The 18008-nt window shown below is 51.0% G+C and overlaps 1 protein-coding gene across 1 annotated transcript; it reads left to right on the plus strand.

Moving 5' to 3' along the window:
• Nucleotides 1-417: 417 nt before the first annotated feature.
• F9 (coagulation factor IX) lies at nt 418-17779 on the plus strand. The gene is made up of 8 exons (XM_054215367.1): nt 418-540; nt 3602-3765; nt 4103-4127; nt 6024-6137; nt 7838-7966; nt 10941-11188; nt 13253-13370; nt 16788-17779. The coding sequence occupies exons 1-8, from the start codon at nt 474-476 to the stop codon at nt 17333-17335; spliced, it is 1413 nt and encodes a 470-aa protein (XP_054071342.1). The 5' UTR covers nt 418-473; the 3' UTR covers nt 17336-17779.
• The last annotated feature ends 229 nt before the right edge of the window (nt 17780-18008 follow it).

Consider the following 18008-nt stretch of genomic DNA (forward strand, 5'->3'; position numbering starts at 1 on the left):
GGTCCCCCAGAGGAAGCATCATCTGTAGGGTGGTCTTCAAGGGGATTGTGCTGCCTCTTTTGGACAAAATGTGGACCATGCTGAAGCCTTTGAAAATGCCACTGTGGACTTTTCTATGACCAACAACATCACCCGGATAGGAATGGGAAATCCAGTCCTTTAAAGAAGTTCACTGAAGCTGAGCTAATTTATTGTTGTCTCATGCTCAACTCCCCCTAGAAATGGCAGTAATATCCTAAAGGGCAGAAGATGAGCCCAAGGACTGGAATTTCCTATCAGGTTTCTTGTACATGGACATGTCCTCTTGTATAACACCCATGCTGCCATTGCAAGCCTCGCCAATGGCACATCTGGGGACCTTAAATTAAAGGGTTACCCAGAATAAATAAACAAGCACTTGCACTTTGGAACTATTGACTGAACTCCACGACCTGAACAATTTGTCAGTGAGAGGTTTGGGCAGTGCGAAGAAGATGGCAAATATCCCCCTCGTACTCTCCGTCTGTCTTCTGGGAGCGTGTCTTGCTGCCGAAAGTACAGGTGGGTTCACTTAAAACCTAGCAAGTCCTTCACTTTTGGGCACGGGGGGGGTTAGTGGCACAGGCGAAGGGACAGTTTGCCACTTGACGGTGGGACAGGTCACGCAGTCTCGTAAGAGACGAGAGCGCAGAGGGGTTGCTGCGTTTTATAGCTCCTCTCTTTAAAGCTCTGGTTCTTTTCTTGGGAATGAAATAGTAGTTTCTATGCTGATGTTATGCAGAATGTGTCACGGGGATTAATTTTAAGAATGGGATTTTTCTTAATTTTTTTGCGGCTTTTAAGCTTTCAGAGCTTGATTCAGCCATTTTAGAATGCACGCACCCACACAGAGAAGGGGAAAAAAGGGGAGAGTGTTGCTGGCGGAGTAACATCCACACCTTTGCCTGTGCCGCCGCTTTGTCCTGGAGTACAAACAAGTACTCACAGCCATAAAACAGTCATTGGATTTGCCACTGCGAGAACTGTTTAAAGCCAAACCCAGCGTGAATTTAACAAAGACTGTAAGACGCAGCCAAAACTGTAGACAAGATAGAGCGGTTGATGGATGTAGGCAATCACACATAGTAATGCAGGCTGTTGCTTGATTTATCTGTAGCAGCAACAGTTCCAGCAGAGGCTGGTTCACATCCAGGGTGAGTACTCGTTTGGTGCAAGGCTGGCCTTTCTTCTTCCATTAAAATGTGGCGAGTAACAGGTTAAAAAAAAGGACCTTTTCCCAAAATGTTTGCTTAGCAATGAAAAGTGAGCAGAACCTCCTATTGGTACCACCACCCACCCAGGTGTACCTCCTAGAAAATACGATATCCGGCTGGCAGGACACATCCATCCCCACGTCCCCTTGGCCCAGGGACCCATCTCTTCTCTCAGATACCGGTTCAGAAGTTGATAAGTCATGTGTGAATATATTCTTGGTGTGAGGATGGTTTCCAGCCAGGCTGAGTACCGCATCTGTGACCCCATGGGGTCTGCAATCTTCAGTTCAAATCAGGTTTACCTTGTAAAGCAGCATGTGGGATCAGTAAGCAACTGAGAAAGCCTAGAGGGATCTGAGGGAGGCAAAGCTGCATTCATTAAAATGAGTTCTCACCATTAAATGGGTTAATTACGGCAGGTGCCTGGCACATCCCACTGGGAAGAGATGAAGGAGAGGGTCTAACGCAGCTGCCTCTCTTCACACGGGGTGATGTGCAGCCATGCTCACATCGGGACCCCAGACACTAAGCACATGGAGATCCCAATAGGGCTATAAAACCAAGGGAGGCCACTCCACCATTCTCACCTTAGCCTTTTCTGCCCGGCTTGGGGACAAGCTGGAGGCTGCAGCCCATGCCATGGGGAGAAGGTCTCCTCCAGCGAAGCTGTGACTCCATGCTCCAGGGAGCCTTGCTTGGGGGTGTACCTTCACATCCCACATGTAAACCACAACCCTGCAGCTGGGAGGGGACCGGCCACCCCCTCAGGGGCTGCAGTGTTTGAAACAAGCCTGGCTTCTTCAGAGGTCAGTGCTTTGCCCATCGATATCTACTGCCAAACAACTAGATTAAGGTCAGGATCTGAATGCACTCCTTTTCGTTTTTAACCAAAACCACACTAGCATGAGGAAGGCAGAGGTGCAAACTTGCTCTACAATGATTAAAAGCATTGCAAAAACAATTAGTTCGGTCTCTTGCAGAGAGATCTTTCAGTCAAGGGGCTGATTACACCATCACTGGCATGGTGTAAATCAGAGCAACCTGTTTGGGGCTCATGAGAGTTCAACAGAACCAATCCTCTGTGGATTCAGAGAGGCTGGGATCTTCTCTGGATGAAGATCAGAAGTTAGCCATAAGAAGGAACCAGGGACTGGTAGTTGCCCCTCACTCTCCTCTCTGCCCTCCCAGCTGAGCTCCTGCTCTCCATAGCCCTCAGAGAGGCCTGAACCCCTTCCAGCATAGAGCCCCCAGATAAGGGTCCGTGTCCAGGGTGGCCACCAGCAGCTCCAAGAAGAGCTGCTCTACCATGCCATCTAGTGACAAAAAGAGACATGGCTGCGAGCACTAAGAAAGGGTGGAGAGAGAGGAGAGGCAAAGCAGGAACAATCCTCTGGGTGAATAATGTCTTTTTTAGAGAGGTGGGATTAGAGAAGAGTGCTCAGCAGAGGTGGGGGTCTCCAAGAGGTGGGTGAGGAGCAAACCCTGCCAGGTAGCTGCCATGGGGAGGCTGCTGCTGTTGACCCAGCTGATGGGACGTGTGACCCTGCTGGGAGGCCATTCATGGTAGCACCATGATGGCACTGCACGTCCTTGTGCCCTTCACCAGGCAGCCACCATGGGAAGGCTGGTGGCCACCGCGGACATCCCACCTGGACTGGGGGTCCTTGCAGCACCAGCAGCACTCTGCTGGTGGTTTCTGTACCGGAGCTTGGTCAGAAGTTGAAGGTGGATGGACGCACAACACTTTGTTGATGTGACCTGGCCCAGGGGGTGAGGAGAGCTCGTGTCACCCCTCCTGTCAGCACGAAATTGTGGTACCCAGACCCCTGGGCAAGCGCGAGGAGCAGGGGGAGAAGCAAATGGCTCATGGCTTCCAAGGGCCGCAGCTGCTTGCAGAGACAAATGGTTTTTCAGGGCCAAAACAGGCAGAGACAGTTAAAGCAGGACAATTTCTGTGTCCAAACAAGACTTCACCAAGCAGCAGCATGAAAAGGCCTATTATTTTCACCTCTCAAATAGCTTATTCTGAGCTGTGCCTCCATGATAGGAGATACTCACACCATCTGCTTTAGGGAATTTCAAGCATCAAACTTCAGCCTGTCACCATCAGTCATTTCTGTCTATTGTCTACTTTCACTCTTGGTTCTCCAAGATTTGATTCTCTGGATTGCACTTTTTAGACACCAAAGAAACCTCAAGTAGACGATAATGCTCCTGAAACATCCCTGGCCATGGGGCAATGGGGCGGGGGGGTTGAATGCATGAAAAGGGCTTGATTCCTGGGAGAACAGAGCCCCGACAACCCATCCCAGCTGCATCACGCGACGGCACGTGCTCCTCTCTAGCCCCTGTTCCTTTTCGAATTGCAGTCTTCATCGAGAACAAAGAGGCGAGCTCGGTTCTGCAGCGGCAAAGGCGAGCCAATTCAAACAGACTGGAAGAGGTTATTCCTGGGAACCTCGAGAGAGAATGCATAGAAGAAAAATGCAGCTTTGAAGAAGCCCGAGAGGTGTTTGAAAACACAGAGAAAACGGTGAGTATCGCTGCTGCAAAATGGCAACATCTCGTTCCCCCCCAGCCCATGCCTCTACGAGCCTTTTGGGTGAACTGCAAGGGGGGAACCTGCAGGGGCCAAGTGCGGCATCTATTGTGTTTTGTTCTCATTTGTGATCCATCAGTCGGGCTGGGGAACTGCTTTAAAGGTTTGTTGGTCACCAGTGGGATTACGGAGGTGGTTGTTTTCCTACAAGTCTTTTGCTTTATCTTTGGAGTCATCCCTTTACTACTTCAGTCAGGAAGTGCCTAGGAATTAGAAATCAAAGGAAACCTCTTTTTTTGTTTGTTTGTTGTTTTTTTTTTTCCCTTTGCAGATGGAGTTTTGGAAAACATACATTGGTAAGAGCTGCTTTCTTCATGTCCAAATACATAATAGTCATCTCTCAGTGCAGAAGCAGCAGATGTTTATTGAAAAAAAGTATATTCCAGCATTCAGAACCCGTATTATGACAGAGCTAGGCAGTCACGCACCTTAAATCCTGCAGCCACCCAGCCTGGGCCTGCCCCTTTTGTATAAAAATTGAAGCAAAAAAAAAAAGTACATAATTACTAAACATTTTCTTTGTTCAGGTTTTTTTGAACAAGCTTCAAAAACCTCACTGAACAAAACCAGTTCACACAGACCACTGGATCTGTTGAGCCCAGGTCATACTCTGGGCTTCTAGTTTCAGCCGTGGTTACAGAGTAAAACATGACAGCAAGAATTAACACCCCTTCAGCAAAAGGCAAATGCTCTGTTCTCAAGCAGAGATCTCCAGATAAGGCACAGCCTCGTCCAAGCCCAGTGTGAATCCCTAGAAATGCCATATTAAAGTGGAGCCTCAACGTGATCACAGCAAACAGCTGTTTGCAGTTCACACCAGTGGTCCCAAACCCTTGCTGCTCCACCAGTTTCTTTCCACCATGTATTTTTTTCCCCCCCTTCAGCTTGCGTCCCCGACGACTCCTCAGTCCCTTACCAAAAAGATTTCAATGCCCACTAAAGCATCTGAAAGTAATTTTAAGGACGTTTCAATAAATGAACCGCTTTGTAGGTTGGCGAAGGGCCCAGAACATCTCACTAAAAAGCCTTAAATAATTCAGATTATTCTGTCCAGACTATAAAATAAAGAAGTTACATTTGCATGGAAGGACTGTCCTCTGAAAAACCAACCGCTGAAACCCAACGCTGCATTTGCTTCCCTGCCACTGTAACCAATTAGCTCTTCAAAACTAATGAATGCCATATATTCCCCTGTGATCCGAAGTGCCTGGTTTACCGCTCAGTTTACAAGCTGCTGTTCCCAACACGTGCAGCCCACAGGAGCTCACCCTTCGCACTGCACCCGAGTGGTACCAAGCCCCGATTGCCCTCGCCAGGCAGCAGCAACAGCCGCGATCCACACCTTCCACGCAAACCCTGACACCATGCCTTAAACGAGACAGAACCATTTTGTCCTGCTTGCAATCCGCCTTTTGCATTCCAGCCCCTTCCCGAAAGCACCATTAACAGCCACGCTTTCTGGTAGGACACAAACGCATCAAGACATTCCCCTTCCTCCTTGCCTTTAAAGGCACAACCATTGCAAAGCACGCTTCCTTGTCGTTTAACGTCACTGACTTACTCTTCCAAAGTGTTACAACACCAATTTTGCAATACTGGGTGTTTTTATTAAAGCCTCAGCTTCTCAGCTGTAGGCAACTGTGAAAATAAAAGCCCTGACATACGAAGAAAAATACAAATCGGTTAACAGTAGTACAAGACTTAGAGCAATGACCGAGGCTCTCAATCCTAACACACAAAGAGGTCTCCAAACCCAAGTGGACCGGCCCAAACCTTCAGAGAACAAAGACGGTAGTGTTAAACAAATTCAGATTAGGAAATTCTAACCACTCTTGAGGAAGCAAACCTTCTAACCTTGCCTAACTTAGCCAAGGCATGAGGTTCTGTTGAGATGGGGCATGAAGAGGACAGAAGAGGTGTTCTGCTGAAAGGAGTGGAATTAACCCACGCGGGACGGGGTGCATCATTAGGACCCTGGGTAAAGCCCTGCTGCTGGTGTTACCCAGTGCTGACATTGTCTGCTGTGCACTTGGGTGCCAGGATGTGACTTATTTTCCACTACAAAGATGGGAGGTGTGTGGTCTCCTGCTCGTCTTTAACAGGAGGCTTGCACAGAGCAAGGCTCCAGTGCTTGGTCGGCACCAGCCGTGGTGGGCACTTAGGTTTGTTAATTTTCCTGTCTTCTCTCCAAGATGGAGATCAGTGCGACCCCAATCCATGCAAAAATGGAGCCATTTGCAAAGACGCAGTAAGTTCCTATGTGTGCTGGTGCCCACCTGGGTACGAAGGCAGAAACTGTGAAATAGGTACGTACTGGGGGCTCGTCCTGTGGTTGTTCTGGCCTACTTGAACTCCCATCGGATCAAAGTGGGCGTAGAGCTTCGTCCTGCTAGGGGCTGCTTCAGACATGTTTCGCTTTGCTGTAATTTGCACGAATGTGCAAATTCAGCCTGTTGGCAATGGGATTACCGGGGGACGTGCTTGGGGATGGAGAAGCGGATGTCCCTGTCCTCTCCTGCCCTTGGTGGAGCCCCAGCTCCACCTCTGCTGGGCACCGAGGTGCCTGCTCTTACGCAGGGTTCAACAGAGACTCAGGCTCAAGGTCTCTTGTTCATGTTGCGGCTGCCAGCGCAAATGTTGACACAGAGACCTTCCTTTATCTCCCCAGCACGAGCCTTTCCGGGGCTGCCCGTCAATCAGGGGCGACGTGCTCTACCCGCTGAAAGCAAGAGTTTTCCACCGACCCCGATGGGCCCCCCCCATGCTCTCACTCCTCCTCCTCCCTGCTTCTCACGCCAGGCTGGGCGGCAGGGACTGAGCAGGGCAGGATTATCGCAACCTCCTCTTGATGGCACTCCGCTAAATTCATAATTATAATTATCACCAGCAACCTTGATTCTGAAGGCAAACGAAAGGCAAATATTTTCCTGATGGGTTGAGGAGCTTGTGAAAACCAAACAGCTGATAATTTAAGCAAGAGGGATATTCAGCTCTTATATTTATAATATAATCAGGGGCTGTGCGACTCGCATAATGTGCTAGACTCGCTGCACTAATAAAAGATTCTCTTTCTAGTTGAGCTTCTGCTCTGGCAAGAGAGGAGTGTACGTTAAAAAGAGCATTTCAAAGCTGCATCAAATTTAAATAGTCTCATTGCAGATTTTTCATGGAAGTGAGGCAGGAACAAAAATAGAGCTAGAAGTGAGGCGTGAAAAGGAGCTCTGTAAAAATAGTAAATGATGGCATTAAAATGGCTACAGGAAGGGGGGTGTCCTTGAGAAAGTAGGAGTGGAGTTAATCTGCTGTGAAGTTATTTGAAAACTCACTGAGAATTAAAAGAGTGTCCGTGGATTAGTGGTTTCCCACCTCCAAGAGACGGTGTTCCCACCACAGAGGAGCGCAAGAAGACACACACAAGTCACGGGAATTTCCGTGCCTCAGGTTAGGACACGTTTCATCAAACATCCTGCTGAAATGGGTCTTCCACGTCAAGCTGCGATGATCTATTGGTATGTCAGGAAGAACATATGGCTTTAAATTCCGAGCCCAGCAATGATCCCAGGATGAAGCCCTTCTTGGGCTCAGGGTTTGCTCCACCAGCATCCGCAGCAGGGCTGGATTGCCCTAAGCACGAAGTGGGAGGAAAGCAGCACAACGGTGGGGAAATCACATGGCTTGTAACCAAATATTTGCAGGAGTCCTTTACAGTCAGGCTGCCAGATTTCAGACAGCACGCAGCTGTTGGAGGCAGGAGGAGGCTGCGCCAGGACCTCTCATAGGGCCATTCTTCAACCTGCCTTCTCAAACAGGTGCCCGCTGCTCCTTCATTGCGAGCAGGGATATGATTTGGAAGGAGGACACTCTCCTTGCAAACAAGCACCCGTTTTCCATAGTCCGGAACAACCAGACTGGGTTATAGGCTGAGTCTGAAGGCCCAAGTCCCAACACATCTCTAACCTGTTGTATTTCAAAAGGGCTTTCACAGTTTCATTTTCATTTCTTTCAGACTTCACTTGCGCAATCAAAAATGGAGGCTGCAAGCACTTTTGCAGGCATGACCCACCGCAGAAAGTTGTGTGTTCCTGCGCTGCTGGCTACAGGCTTCATGAAGACGGAAAGTCCTGTGAACCTACAGGTTAGCTTTTAAAGTGTTTTTAAGAGATTTGGGTGACAGTTTCCAAGGTCTTGTCCTGAATTTAGGTACACGAATCTCATAGAGATGCAATATCCTGATAGAGACCAGCCTTGTCTTCCTGCTTAGCAAAAGATCCTGACCCCACACTTTCCCAATGGGGTCAGGTTTGAAGGACACAATTTAAACCTCCTTTTTTTAGCCTAGGTGGGTGGAGAAGGAGGGTAGTTGTCTGGAAATTTTTCACAAGGTAAATGCTTGTTTCAGATGGCCGCTCGCACAGGTACCTCTCCCACTTGCAGCCATCTTATATTTCTAGATATGGATCAGTAGTTTTCTGGGGGCAGAAGTGTGACGTTCAGCTACACCAGCATACGCACTGGTGTCCAGCCAGCCAGAGCTCGCTCCCCTGTTCTTCCAAGAGGAGCTACTATTTAGTTACTGATGCTAAATTGAGGGTGCTCCGGGCTTTTTCAGAACAAAAGACAATCTTTCTTACTGCAAATCCTCCTGATGGTCCTTTTCATGGCTTGCCATCACGCAGTGTCTTATCATTACCTGAGTTGGGTGGAAACAAGCGAAGCTTTGTGGTGGTGCTGTCCTCCCAGCAGTGTGTGCCTGCACACAAAGACCCTTGACAGAAACTAGACTCTGTGGTATTGAGCCGGGTGGAGGGGAAATGCATCGCTTGAGGTTGCAACTTCAGAAAGGGCTAAAGCATAGGTGGTTGTTGTTATATTCCCCAAATTTACCCTGCTCCTAGGCTGTTAGGCTATCTCAACCACACCAACACGAGCAATCCCAACCCACCGCAACACAGCAAGTTAATTGGGCATGAACATCTCTCTCAGAAGCACGTCTGGTAGAGGAAAGAGGAGACCGAGTAGAGAAATATTTTGTCACCTAAAGTCATTTTAACATTTGATGCTGTCGTATTTCTGACACCCGAGAGTACCAGATTTGCACACCTAAGCTAGCGTGCAGGCACCTGCACGGGTGAGTTGGTTTCTGAAGGTCTGATAGCTGCAGCCAGGAACACTTTCAGCTCCTAAAAGCGCTGACTTTCAGCGATCAGCGTAGGAAGTATCTTATGCTGGGAGTCCTTCCATTAATGGAGAACATTAAGAGCTCAGGCCTGTGTTGCCCAACACACTGTATCACTTTCACCGGACCAGAAAGTTTGACTGTTAGCGATAAGATCATCTTTCAGGTTGGGTAACTGCCCTTCCTGCAAAACCTTAGCTTTTGTTGGCTCTGAAACCTTCATTTCCTAGCCTAACCTCACGGGTGGCACTTTCCATCACTCAGCACTTATTTGAGCCCTATTCCTAAAGCGGACAGTTTAAAAAAAAAACAATGAAGTCTCCGTAGGCCACACTTACATCTGATTTCACACTAATGTCTGTTTGCACAGTGCTGTCGAAAGCTTTTCAGATGAAAGACAATGCCTGATGCTATTTACTATTTTGACTGCCACTATCAGCAGGAATTTGGCACACACTGCGTAGGAGAGAAATGGGAAGAGCTCGTCTGAAGCTAGCCTACAGTTGAGATCTTCATTAACAGAGAAAATCTACAACTCGAGACAGAGTTTATTAATGTTTTCCTCACCTTGGTGCCAAGCAGGATTAGCTGTACAATTGGCAGATACTATTTCCTGCCCTCTCCCAGCTGGACTTTTATTGTACTGGAGCTACTTGCTGTAGGAATGTCAGCCAAGCGCCCGGCTGCCTCCCGGGTATGTCCCTCAGCATCCCACAAAATACAGGCACAGCTGCACCCTCCCGTTGGGAACACGCTCCCTCACAACCCTTCCTCTTTTTCAAAGCTGTTCAGTACTGGGCCCAGCCCTGCTCAATATGTTCATCAATGACCTGGATGAAGGGACAGAGTGCACCCTCAGCACGTTTGCCAATGGCACAAAGCTGGGAGGGGTGGCTGACACACCAGAAGGCTGTGCCACCATCCAGAGAGACCTGGACAGGCTGGAGAGCTGGGCGGAGAGAAACCTTATGAAATTCAACAAGGGCAAGTGTAGGGTGCGGCACCTGGGGAGGAATAACCCCCTGCACCAGGACAGGTTGGGGGTGACCTGCTGGAGAGCAGCTCGGTGGAAAGAGACCTGGGAGTCCTGGGGGACAACAGGATGCCCATGGGCCAGCAATGTGCCCTTGTGGCCAAGAAGGCCAATGGCATCCTGGGGGGCATCAAGAAGAGTGTGGCCAGCAGGGGGAGGGAGGTCATCCTCCCCCTCTGCTCTGCCCTGGGGAGGCCACATCTGGAGTGCTGCGTCCAGTGCTGGGCTCCCCGGTTCCAGAAGGACAGGGAACTGCTGGAGAGGGGACAGCAAAGGGCTACCAAAATGATGAGGGGACTGGAACACCTCTCTCATGGAGAAAGGCTGAAGGATTTGGGTCTCTTCAGTCTGGAAAAAAGGCAACTGAGGGGGGATCTTATCAATGTTTATAAATACTGAAAGGGTGGGTGTCAGAAGGATGGGGCCAGGTTCTTTTCAGTGGTGCCTGGTGACAGGACTAGGGGCAACAGGCACAAACTTGACCATGGGAAGTTCCACCTAAACATGAGGAGGAACTTCTTTCCTGTGAGGGTGGCACAGCCCTGGCACAGGCTGCCCAGAGAGGTGGTGGAGTCTCCGTCTCTGGAGACATTCCAAACCCGCCTGGAGGCGTTCCTGTGCCACCTGCTGTGGGTGACCCTGCTCTGGCAGGGGGTTGGACTGGATCATCTCCAGAGGTCCCTTCCAACCCCTGCCAGTCTGTGATCCAGGTGTCATTTCTAAAGCCCAGAAACAATTTATGCTTTTGCTGCTCTTACATGTCACCTGCACCGGGACTCCGCGTCTCCCACGTTGGTCCCAAAACAGAGTGCTGAGATGAGGCAGGACCTGCCTCCTCAGATCGCTGTAACCCTCAGCGTGATGCCCAGCCAGTTGTAACCGTGACTCTTTCTCTCCCAGTGCCATATCCTTGTGGGAGGATCACGGCTCCTGAAGCAAAGAGCAAGCTCACCCGCTCCATAAACACCTTTGAGCATTGGAACATCACCGCCATTGACCACGATGATGGTCATGACGAGGAGCTTGACAACATCACAGAAACCAGCACCACCGCCACCGCTGCCACCACAAAAATCACACCGATAATTAAGACGGGCACCCGGGTTGTGGGCGGATCAGACAGCATGAGAGGAGAGGTGCCTTGGCAGGTACTGGCTATTTCTGCAGCTCTCCTATTCATTTCCTTCTGAATGCAGCATCATCTTCCTTCTACACACCCAAAGCCCATCTCTGAGGTTAGTTTAGCAATAGATCTCAAGTCTAACAGGGGCACAACTTCTTTCTATACACGGTTTTATGCCCCAAGAACAAAACTTGCCCTGGCAAAAGTCTGCAAGTCGGAGTTACAGCAGCTTTACCTGGAGGGGCACAAAGGAGCCGCATTTGAGCTATAGCAAGAGATTCCCCGGTAGTCCATGAATTTACCAAGATTAAGCCAAATGCCGAGGGAGGGTAGCTTTGCAAGGCACAGCTTTGCAAGGAACAATGCAGCTCATTTTGGGGCTCCATCAGTTTCAATAGATCCATGATAATTTATGCCAACACAGGATCTGTCCTTGTGTGACATCTACCAAATCCAACTTGTGACACCCAAGTCATCTCTATTTCACCAAAAGTGACATCTCAGGCAAGGGAGGGGGCTGCAAAGAAACCCCCTCCAACCCACCCCTCTGCTAATACTTCTAAATTGTTGGCAAAATGAAAGGTAGCTCCTGGCTTGGATCTTTTTTAAAGTCATCTACTGCCCCTAAATTCTACTCTGGCTTCAGCAAATGCAGAAACCTCAGTGGCTGAGAATGCAAAATAATAATTTCAGATGAGGTTTTAGCAATGGCAAATCTCTTTCTGTTGCAAGCTCTAGCACAGACCCACACTGGCCACGTCCATGAAAAGGTGCCCGCACAGGGACGTAAATGCCCGTTCACGCAGATGAGCCCATCCCGCTATGTCTGCTGAGGGAGCGAAGCAGTGAGCAGGGTGCCTGTAGGAAGGTCAGGAGCAAGAACCTGCCCTCCATTTCAGAGCTAAAAAAGCCAGTAACGTGTTGGGGACATACACGGCCACCAGAAGCAGCAGCCGGAGGTTGGTTGGGATGTCATATTTTGTGTCGAAAAGGCAGAGGCCGTACCGCTGCCCTAGCCACAGAGAGCTTTCTGTGCAACAGCCCTTTGTGGGACAAACCACAGGTGATGCTGGCACCACTCAGTAAGTCAAGAGGAGAACCAGAAAGTTAAACACGAGAAATCAGTACCCATAAAGCATGCAAAATCACATGCTACAAGCCCACCAAGCCTGGCTAGTTGCCTCTGTTTGTGGAGACCTTTACCTCACCAGGCACCCACTGAAAAAAAAGTCTCGGTTGCCCTTTTGCCAGCTGGCAAGTGAAGATACTCGGCCTGCTGGGCTGCAGCAGCAGCCAGGAGGGATGCGACATTCCCCCTGGTGCTTGGGGGTGGTTGTGGGGCTCAGATCCCAGCCAAGAGCTTTATAAACCGTGTCCCTGTTTCCTCTCTGGCTGCTCCACGAGCACTCTGGGCCACCAGCAGCCTGCGCTGCCCTCCCGTGGCCAGCAGCTCGTTGCCATGGGCAAGCTCCATCCTCTTCCTTATGGATATGGAGCTCCTTGAAGTGCAGCCGGCTCTGCCTAACGAGGCATCAAATGAGTAAAGACGTGGAAAACTCAAGGCAGATGGACAGTGATGAGCCACCTCACATGAATTATAAAGAAATTCTTCTTTTAAAGCTCATCAATTTAATTAGAAGTTTTAGCATAAGGGATGTCCTGGCTTGTGCCCCGTACTGAAGCAGTTCGATGCCCAAATGGAATGGGTGGTTAAGATTTTTGTCCCTAGTTAACCAGTTAAGATGGAGTCACTGGCAAAAGACTTTTAAGAGGTACGTGTGGATGCACTTGTATTTCGGCCGCCCTCAGTTTTATGCTGAGGTTTGTGTTCGGGGCTGTCGGCTCTCCCAGCCCGGCCGCAGAGGGAGGAGAAGCGCAATGGGGCACTAACACGTGTGTGGGGCAGTGCTGGCCACCCCCTGCACAGAGCAGGGGACCGAGGGGCAGGGACTCCCCGAGGAGCAGCGTCTTTGGGTCTGTACAACCTGAACACAGCCTGCCCTACAGCCAAACAAAACCCCCACGCCCCACTCCTCTTCTCCACCGATTTACACAAACCCGGGGATGTCCCTGCCTTCTGCTCCCGCAGATCCACCTGGTGAACAGCCACGGCGTGGGCTTCTGTGGCGCGTCCATCATCAATGAGAAGTGGTTGGTGACGGCGGCGCACTGCCTGCAGCCAGGCGACAACGTCACGGCAGTGGCAGGTGAGCACCTCAGGTGGCATCGGGCCAGCACAGGCAAGGGACGTGGGGCAGGGCTAGCACTGGCCAGGCACCAGGCATTGCACAGAGCCCCGGGACCCACACCATCATGATGGGCGGCAACGTGGGACAAATTGCTTTGGGGCACCAAGGCCCCAGTTACAGATTGCAGCATTTCGGCAGCCTGGTCTCTGCAGGTGCCACCACCTCTGGTGGGAGCGGTGAGCTGGGTCTGGCCTTGGTCTCAAAGCCACGGAGCTGCTGGACCATCTTGCAAACACAACTCAACCTGACCACAGGCAAGCTCACCTGAGAGCCCCAGGCTGCTTGACAGCCCGGTGGACTTCAGCTGAGATGCTGCTTCAACGAATCATAGAATGGTTTAGGTTGGAAGGGACCACCCAGTGCCACCCCCTGCCCTGGGCAGGGACACCTCCCACCACACCAGGTTGCTCCAAGCCCCGTCCAGCCTGGCCTTGAACACCTCCAGGGATGGGGCAGCCGCAGCTTCTCTGGGCAACCTGGGCCAGGGGCTCACCACCCTCACAGCCAAGAATTTCTTCCTCAGATCTCATCTAAATCTCCCCTCTTACAGTTTGAAGCCATTACCCCTCATCCTATCACTACATGCCCTTGTAAACAGTCCCTCTCCAGCTTCACAAGCTGGTGTGATGGATTTTTATCTCTGCTGGCCACATAGGACCTGACTAGGAATTTCTGCTCTTCTTGGGGGTCACAAGAAGTTTTCACACAACTCTCAGAGCACGGATTTGTGTGGCTGGTCCAAGAGGGGTGCCAGTAACCTGACTAGCTCCTTGCAAGGAGAAGATGACTACTTTTGCTTCTAACCTCTTTAGAAGCAAATAGAATTAATGCATTGAAGTAGAGAAACGGGGATGGCACGTGGGGAAGCATGCTTTTACAGCAGGGGCTCTGGGAAGTTAGGCAGGGGCAGCGTGGCCAGACTGCACAGCAAGTGAGGCTCTACTTTACAAAACAAAGGTGTATCTGCTTGAAAAATGGTGTTTCCCCCCCGACTCTTGGTACCCAGCGGTTGCAGCCTGCTGATAACTCAGCACAGGGCCTTGGCAAGCATCACGGTGCCACATGTCACAGCTGTGGCAGAATCAGCTTCCCCAAATTATTTCTTTCTCCCCTGGATGAATACCTAGTGTAGAAAGGTTATGCTGATGGGTACAAGAGGGAAACACTGATGCGATTAATAATTGCTACAACCAGCACTGAGAGGAGTCTTGCAAGAGTCATACTTTCAGTTTAAACACTATGAAATGTGACAAAAATGACACTCTACCCGAGCCTTGAAGCACTGAGTTTCTACCTACAGAAGAAATAAGCTCACATCAAGAGGGCTCCAGCTGCACCTTCATCTTCCACGTTAACGCGGCCAAGCTCCGGGCTGGACCATGAAGACCGAGTGCCGTGGGGCTGGACACCCCCCGATGAGGCTCACGGCTTGCACACAGCATTTTTTTTTGCCATCTACTTTTCAGGCAGTTTTGCCACAAAGCCCAGCCTTGCACCCACTAGTGTGAGAAAGCACAAGATACCCTGGGCAAAAACAGTCTCCCCCCAGAAAAACACATTTCCACCTGAACAGAGGTTTGGCATCTGCTGCATCTGCATGCAAACCGCCTCTCCTTTCAGGTTCGCTCCTGCACGTCACGTCCCTGCTCTGTTTAGGAGATGTTATCCCTCCCCTCACACTACCTTCACACCGCTCTGCGGCACCGCGGGGCTTCCAGGGCAGGACTGTGGCCCGGCAGCAAGTCAAGAAAGCAAAACAGGATTTTGTAGGGCTTTCAGGGACTACTGGATTCACACCTGCACCACATACACTGCACGGGCAACATCCCATTCCTTCACGTCCACTCATGCTAAGTGTTCAGCTTTGTCTATAGCATCCTGGGAGGCCCAAAAATCAATAGCAGGGGGGTGACAAAGCACTCCCCTCCCCTATCTTTTGCCTCTCCACTTTCCTCCCTGCAGCATATTTCCAGGTCCCCAGCAACAGTAAGCAGCTGTAGCAGAAGAAAAACCTCCTAAAATTCTCCCCCACATCTGTCTTGCCTTGACACTGTAGCTAAGGATGCTAAGTGTCTATAGCATCCTGGGAGGCCCAAAAATCAACAGCAGGGGGTGGAAGCAGCACTCCCCTCCCCTACCCTTTACCTCTCTGCTTTTCTCCCTAAAGCATATATCCAGGTCCCCAGCAACAGCAAGCAGCTGTAGAATAAGAAAAACCTCCTAAAAGTCTCCCCCACATCTGTCTTGCCTCGACACTGTAGAAACACAGCCTGCGAGGAGGCTGACATTCACACTCTGCTGCAAACAAACAAACAAAAAAACCCAACCAGCCCCTCGCAGAGCACGGCGGCAGCACCAGCCACCAAAGCCGCCTTCGTCAGGCACCGGCATTAATGCGACCGCAGAAAGCTGCCTCACCTCTCTCGCCGGGCTCCGCGCCGCTCCGCGCAGGCAGACACAGCAGACACAGGACGCTGCCAGGGCCAGGAGCGCTGCAGATATTGTTTAGAGGAGACGGTGTGTTCTGGAGATCACAGCAAAGCACGGAGCAGTACGGCAGCAGGGGTTAAACGCCCCCTGAGACTCTTGGGCTGCGAAGAGAAGTCATCCTGCTCAAGAGCCTGCAGCACAGGCAGGAGAGGGGATTCGGCTGCAGACAGACCCAAACGCTGCCCACTTGCCAGCCTGAGACCACAGAACATTTTCCCTTCCCTCTACCTGTTACACAAGCCGGGAGGGGAGGAAACAGGCTGCCGGCAACTCAATCACAGGAGCCTGGAGCCGCCAGCATCACCCTGTAATTGCAACCAGCTGAGCCTCGTCAGGGGAGCAGGGACCCAGGGCACCTGTGAGCATCGGGGGCAGGGGGTGGGTATTCCCTAGCCCTCTGTGGCTGTGGGGTTTTGGAAAAGGCAAGGTCAGGTTTCTTTTCACTAGTTTATTTTGAACAATGATTTTTATTTCTAGGGGCTTTCCCCACTTTGATGCTTAGGCAACATCCTCTTACATCTCTTTGAGGGTGCTAAATCCTGAGAACAGCCACAATGCGACTAACCTTGGCAAAACCATCTGGACCTTTGGCACTTGGTCAGCCAGCACATGCTTAGTGTCACATCGGGGGGTCCAGGTCCTGCTGGCTGTGGGGACCGAGGAGATGCTGCCACGGGGGAACCTCCAACGCCCTTCGACAAGGAGCAAGCAGCCTTGGTGGCACCAGGCCTGGAGCTTCCCAAGGGCTGGGGTGTGCAGTGATCATCCCTTTGCAACCACCCGGCTGGGGTGATACCACATCAGGGTGGCGTCACATTGGGGTGGCATCTTCAGGGCATGGTCACTGGCCCAGCCATGGAGCCCAAGCCACATTTGTCTCCGCAGGTGAATACAACACCAACGAGGAAGACAACACGGAGCAATGGCGCAAGGTGGTGAAAATCCTTCCCCACCCCACATACGATGCTACGATCAACAAGCACCACAACGACATCGCCCTCCTGGAGCTGGACCAGCCACTCAGCTTCAACAGCTACGTCACCCCCATCTGCATCGGGAACCGGGACTTCACCAATGCCCTGCTGAAGCTCGGGATGGGGACGGTGAGCGGCTGGGGCAGCACGCTCTTCCGCGGCCGGCCGGCCACCACCCTCCAGATCCTCAAGGTGCCCTTCGTGGACCGGCCGACCTGCCTGAAGAGCACCTCCACCACCATCCTGCAGAACATGTTCTGCGCGGGCTTCTCAGCCGGGGGCAGTGACACCTGCGGGGGGGACAGCGGAGGTCCCTACACCACTGAGATTGAGGGCACCTGGTTCCTCACGGGGATCACCAGCTGGGGCGAGGAATGTGCCAAGCCAGGTAAATATGGCATCTACACCAGGGTCTCCAAGTACCTGAAGTGGATAAAGGACACCACGAGGCTTACCTAACCAGTGGGAGGTTACGCCATGCTGGGGATGGACTGGTTCGTGGAAGAGAGACCATGGCAATCTCTGCGTGTTTTTCAGAAATCGTTGTGTTTTAATAAAAATTTCTAAATGAACTAATTTCTGCTCTTGGAAGGCAAAAGTTGAGAGAACGCAGTGGAAATGTGGTAATAAGGAAATAAAAAGCCCTTTTAATTACCCATGACTGCATTCCTGAACGTACTGGCACTGCTGAGATGGTGTAAATCCCCCAAATCCTGGCTGGTGTGGATGAGCTGGGGCATGGCTCACACCTGCCCTGGGCCAGTGTGCCACCGGCATCGCGCACGGCTGCGGCACGGCAGGCAAGGGGAGCCCAGCAGGGACTGGGGGCCTGGGACACCCGCATCCAGCATCGTCACTGTAGCAGGAGCCCAGGCGGGAGGCGAACACGTGAGGCATCACACGTTTCCACATGAGTCAAGCTGAGATGGATCACGGGCAGCAGAAAACACTCCTCCTGCTTTAATACTGCATAAAAACTGTGTAAACCACCTAAAATCTGTATAAAACTCATCTAAAGGCAGTGGCAGGCGTTATGCTAATGATTTATGTGGAGTCTTGCTAGGATTATAAAGAGAACTGCTTAGAGCTCATTACCTCTCCTGGTCTCCGTATTAATGGTGTTAAATTAGAG

The sequence above is a fragment of the Rissa tridactyla genome, chromosome 9 (genome assembly GCF_028500815.1).
Source record: "Rissa tridactyla isolate bRisTri1 chromosome 9, bRisTri1.patW.cur.20221130, whole genome shotgun sequence".
In the NCBI taxonomy this organism is placed as follows: Eukaryota; Metazoa; Chordata; class Aves; order Charadriiformes; family Laridae; genus Rissa; species Rissa tridactyla.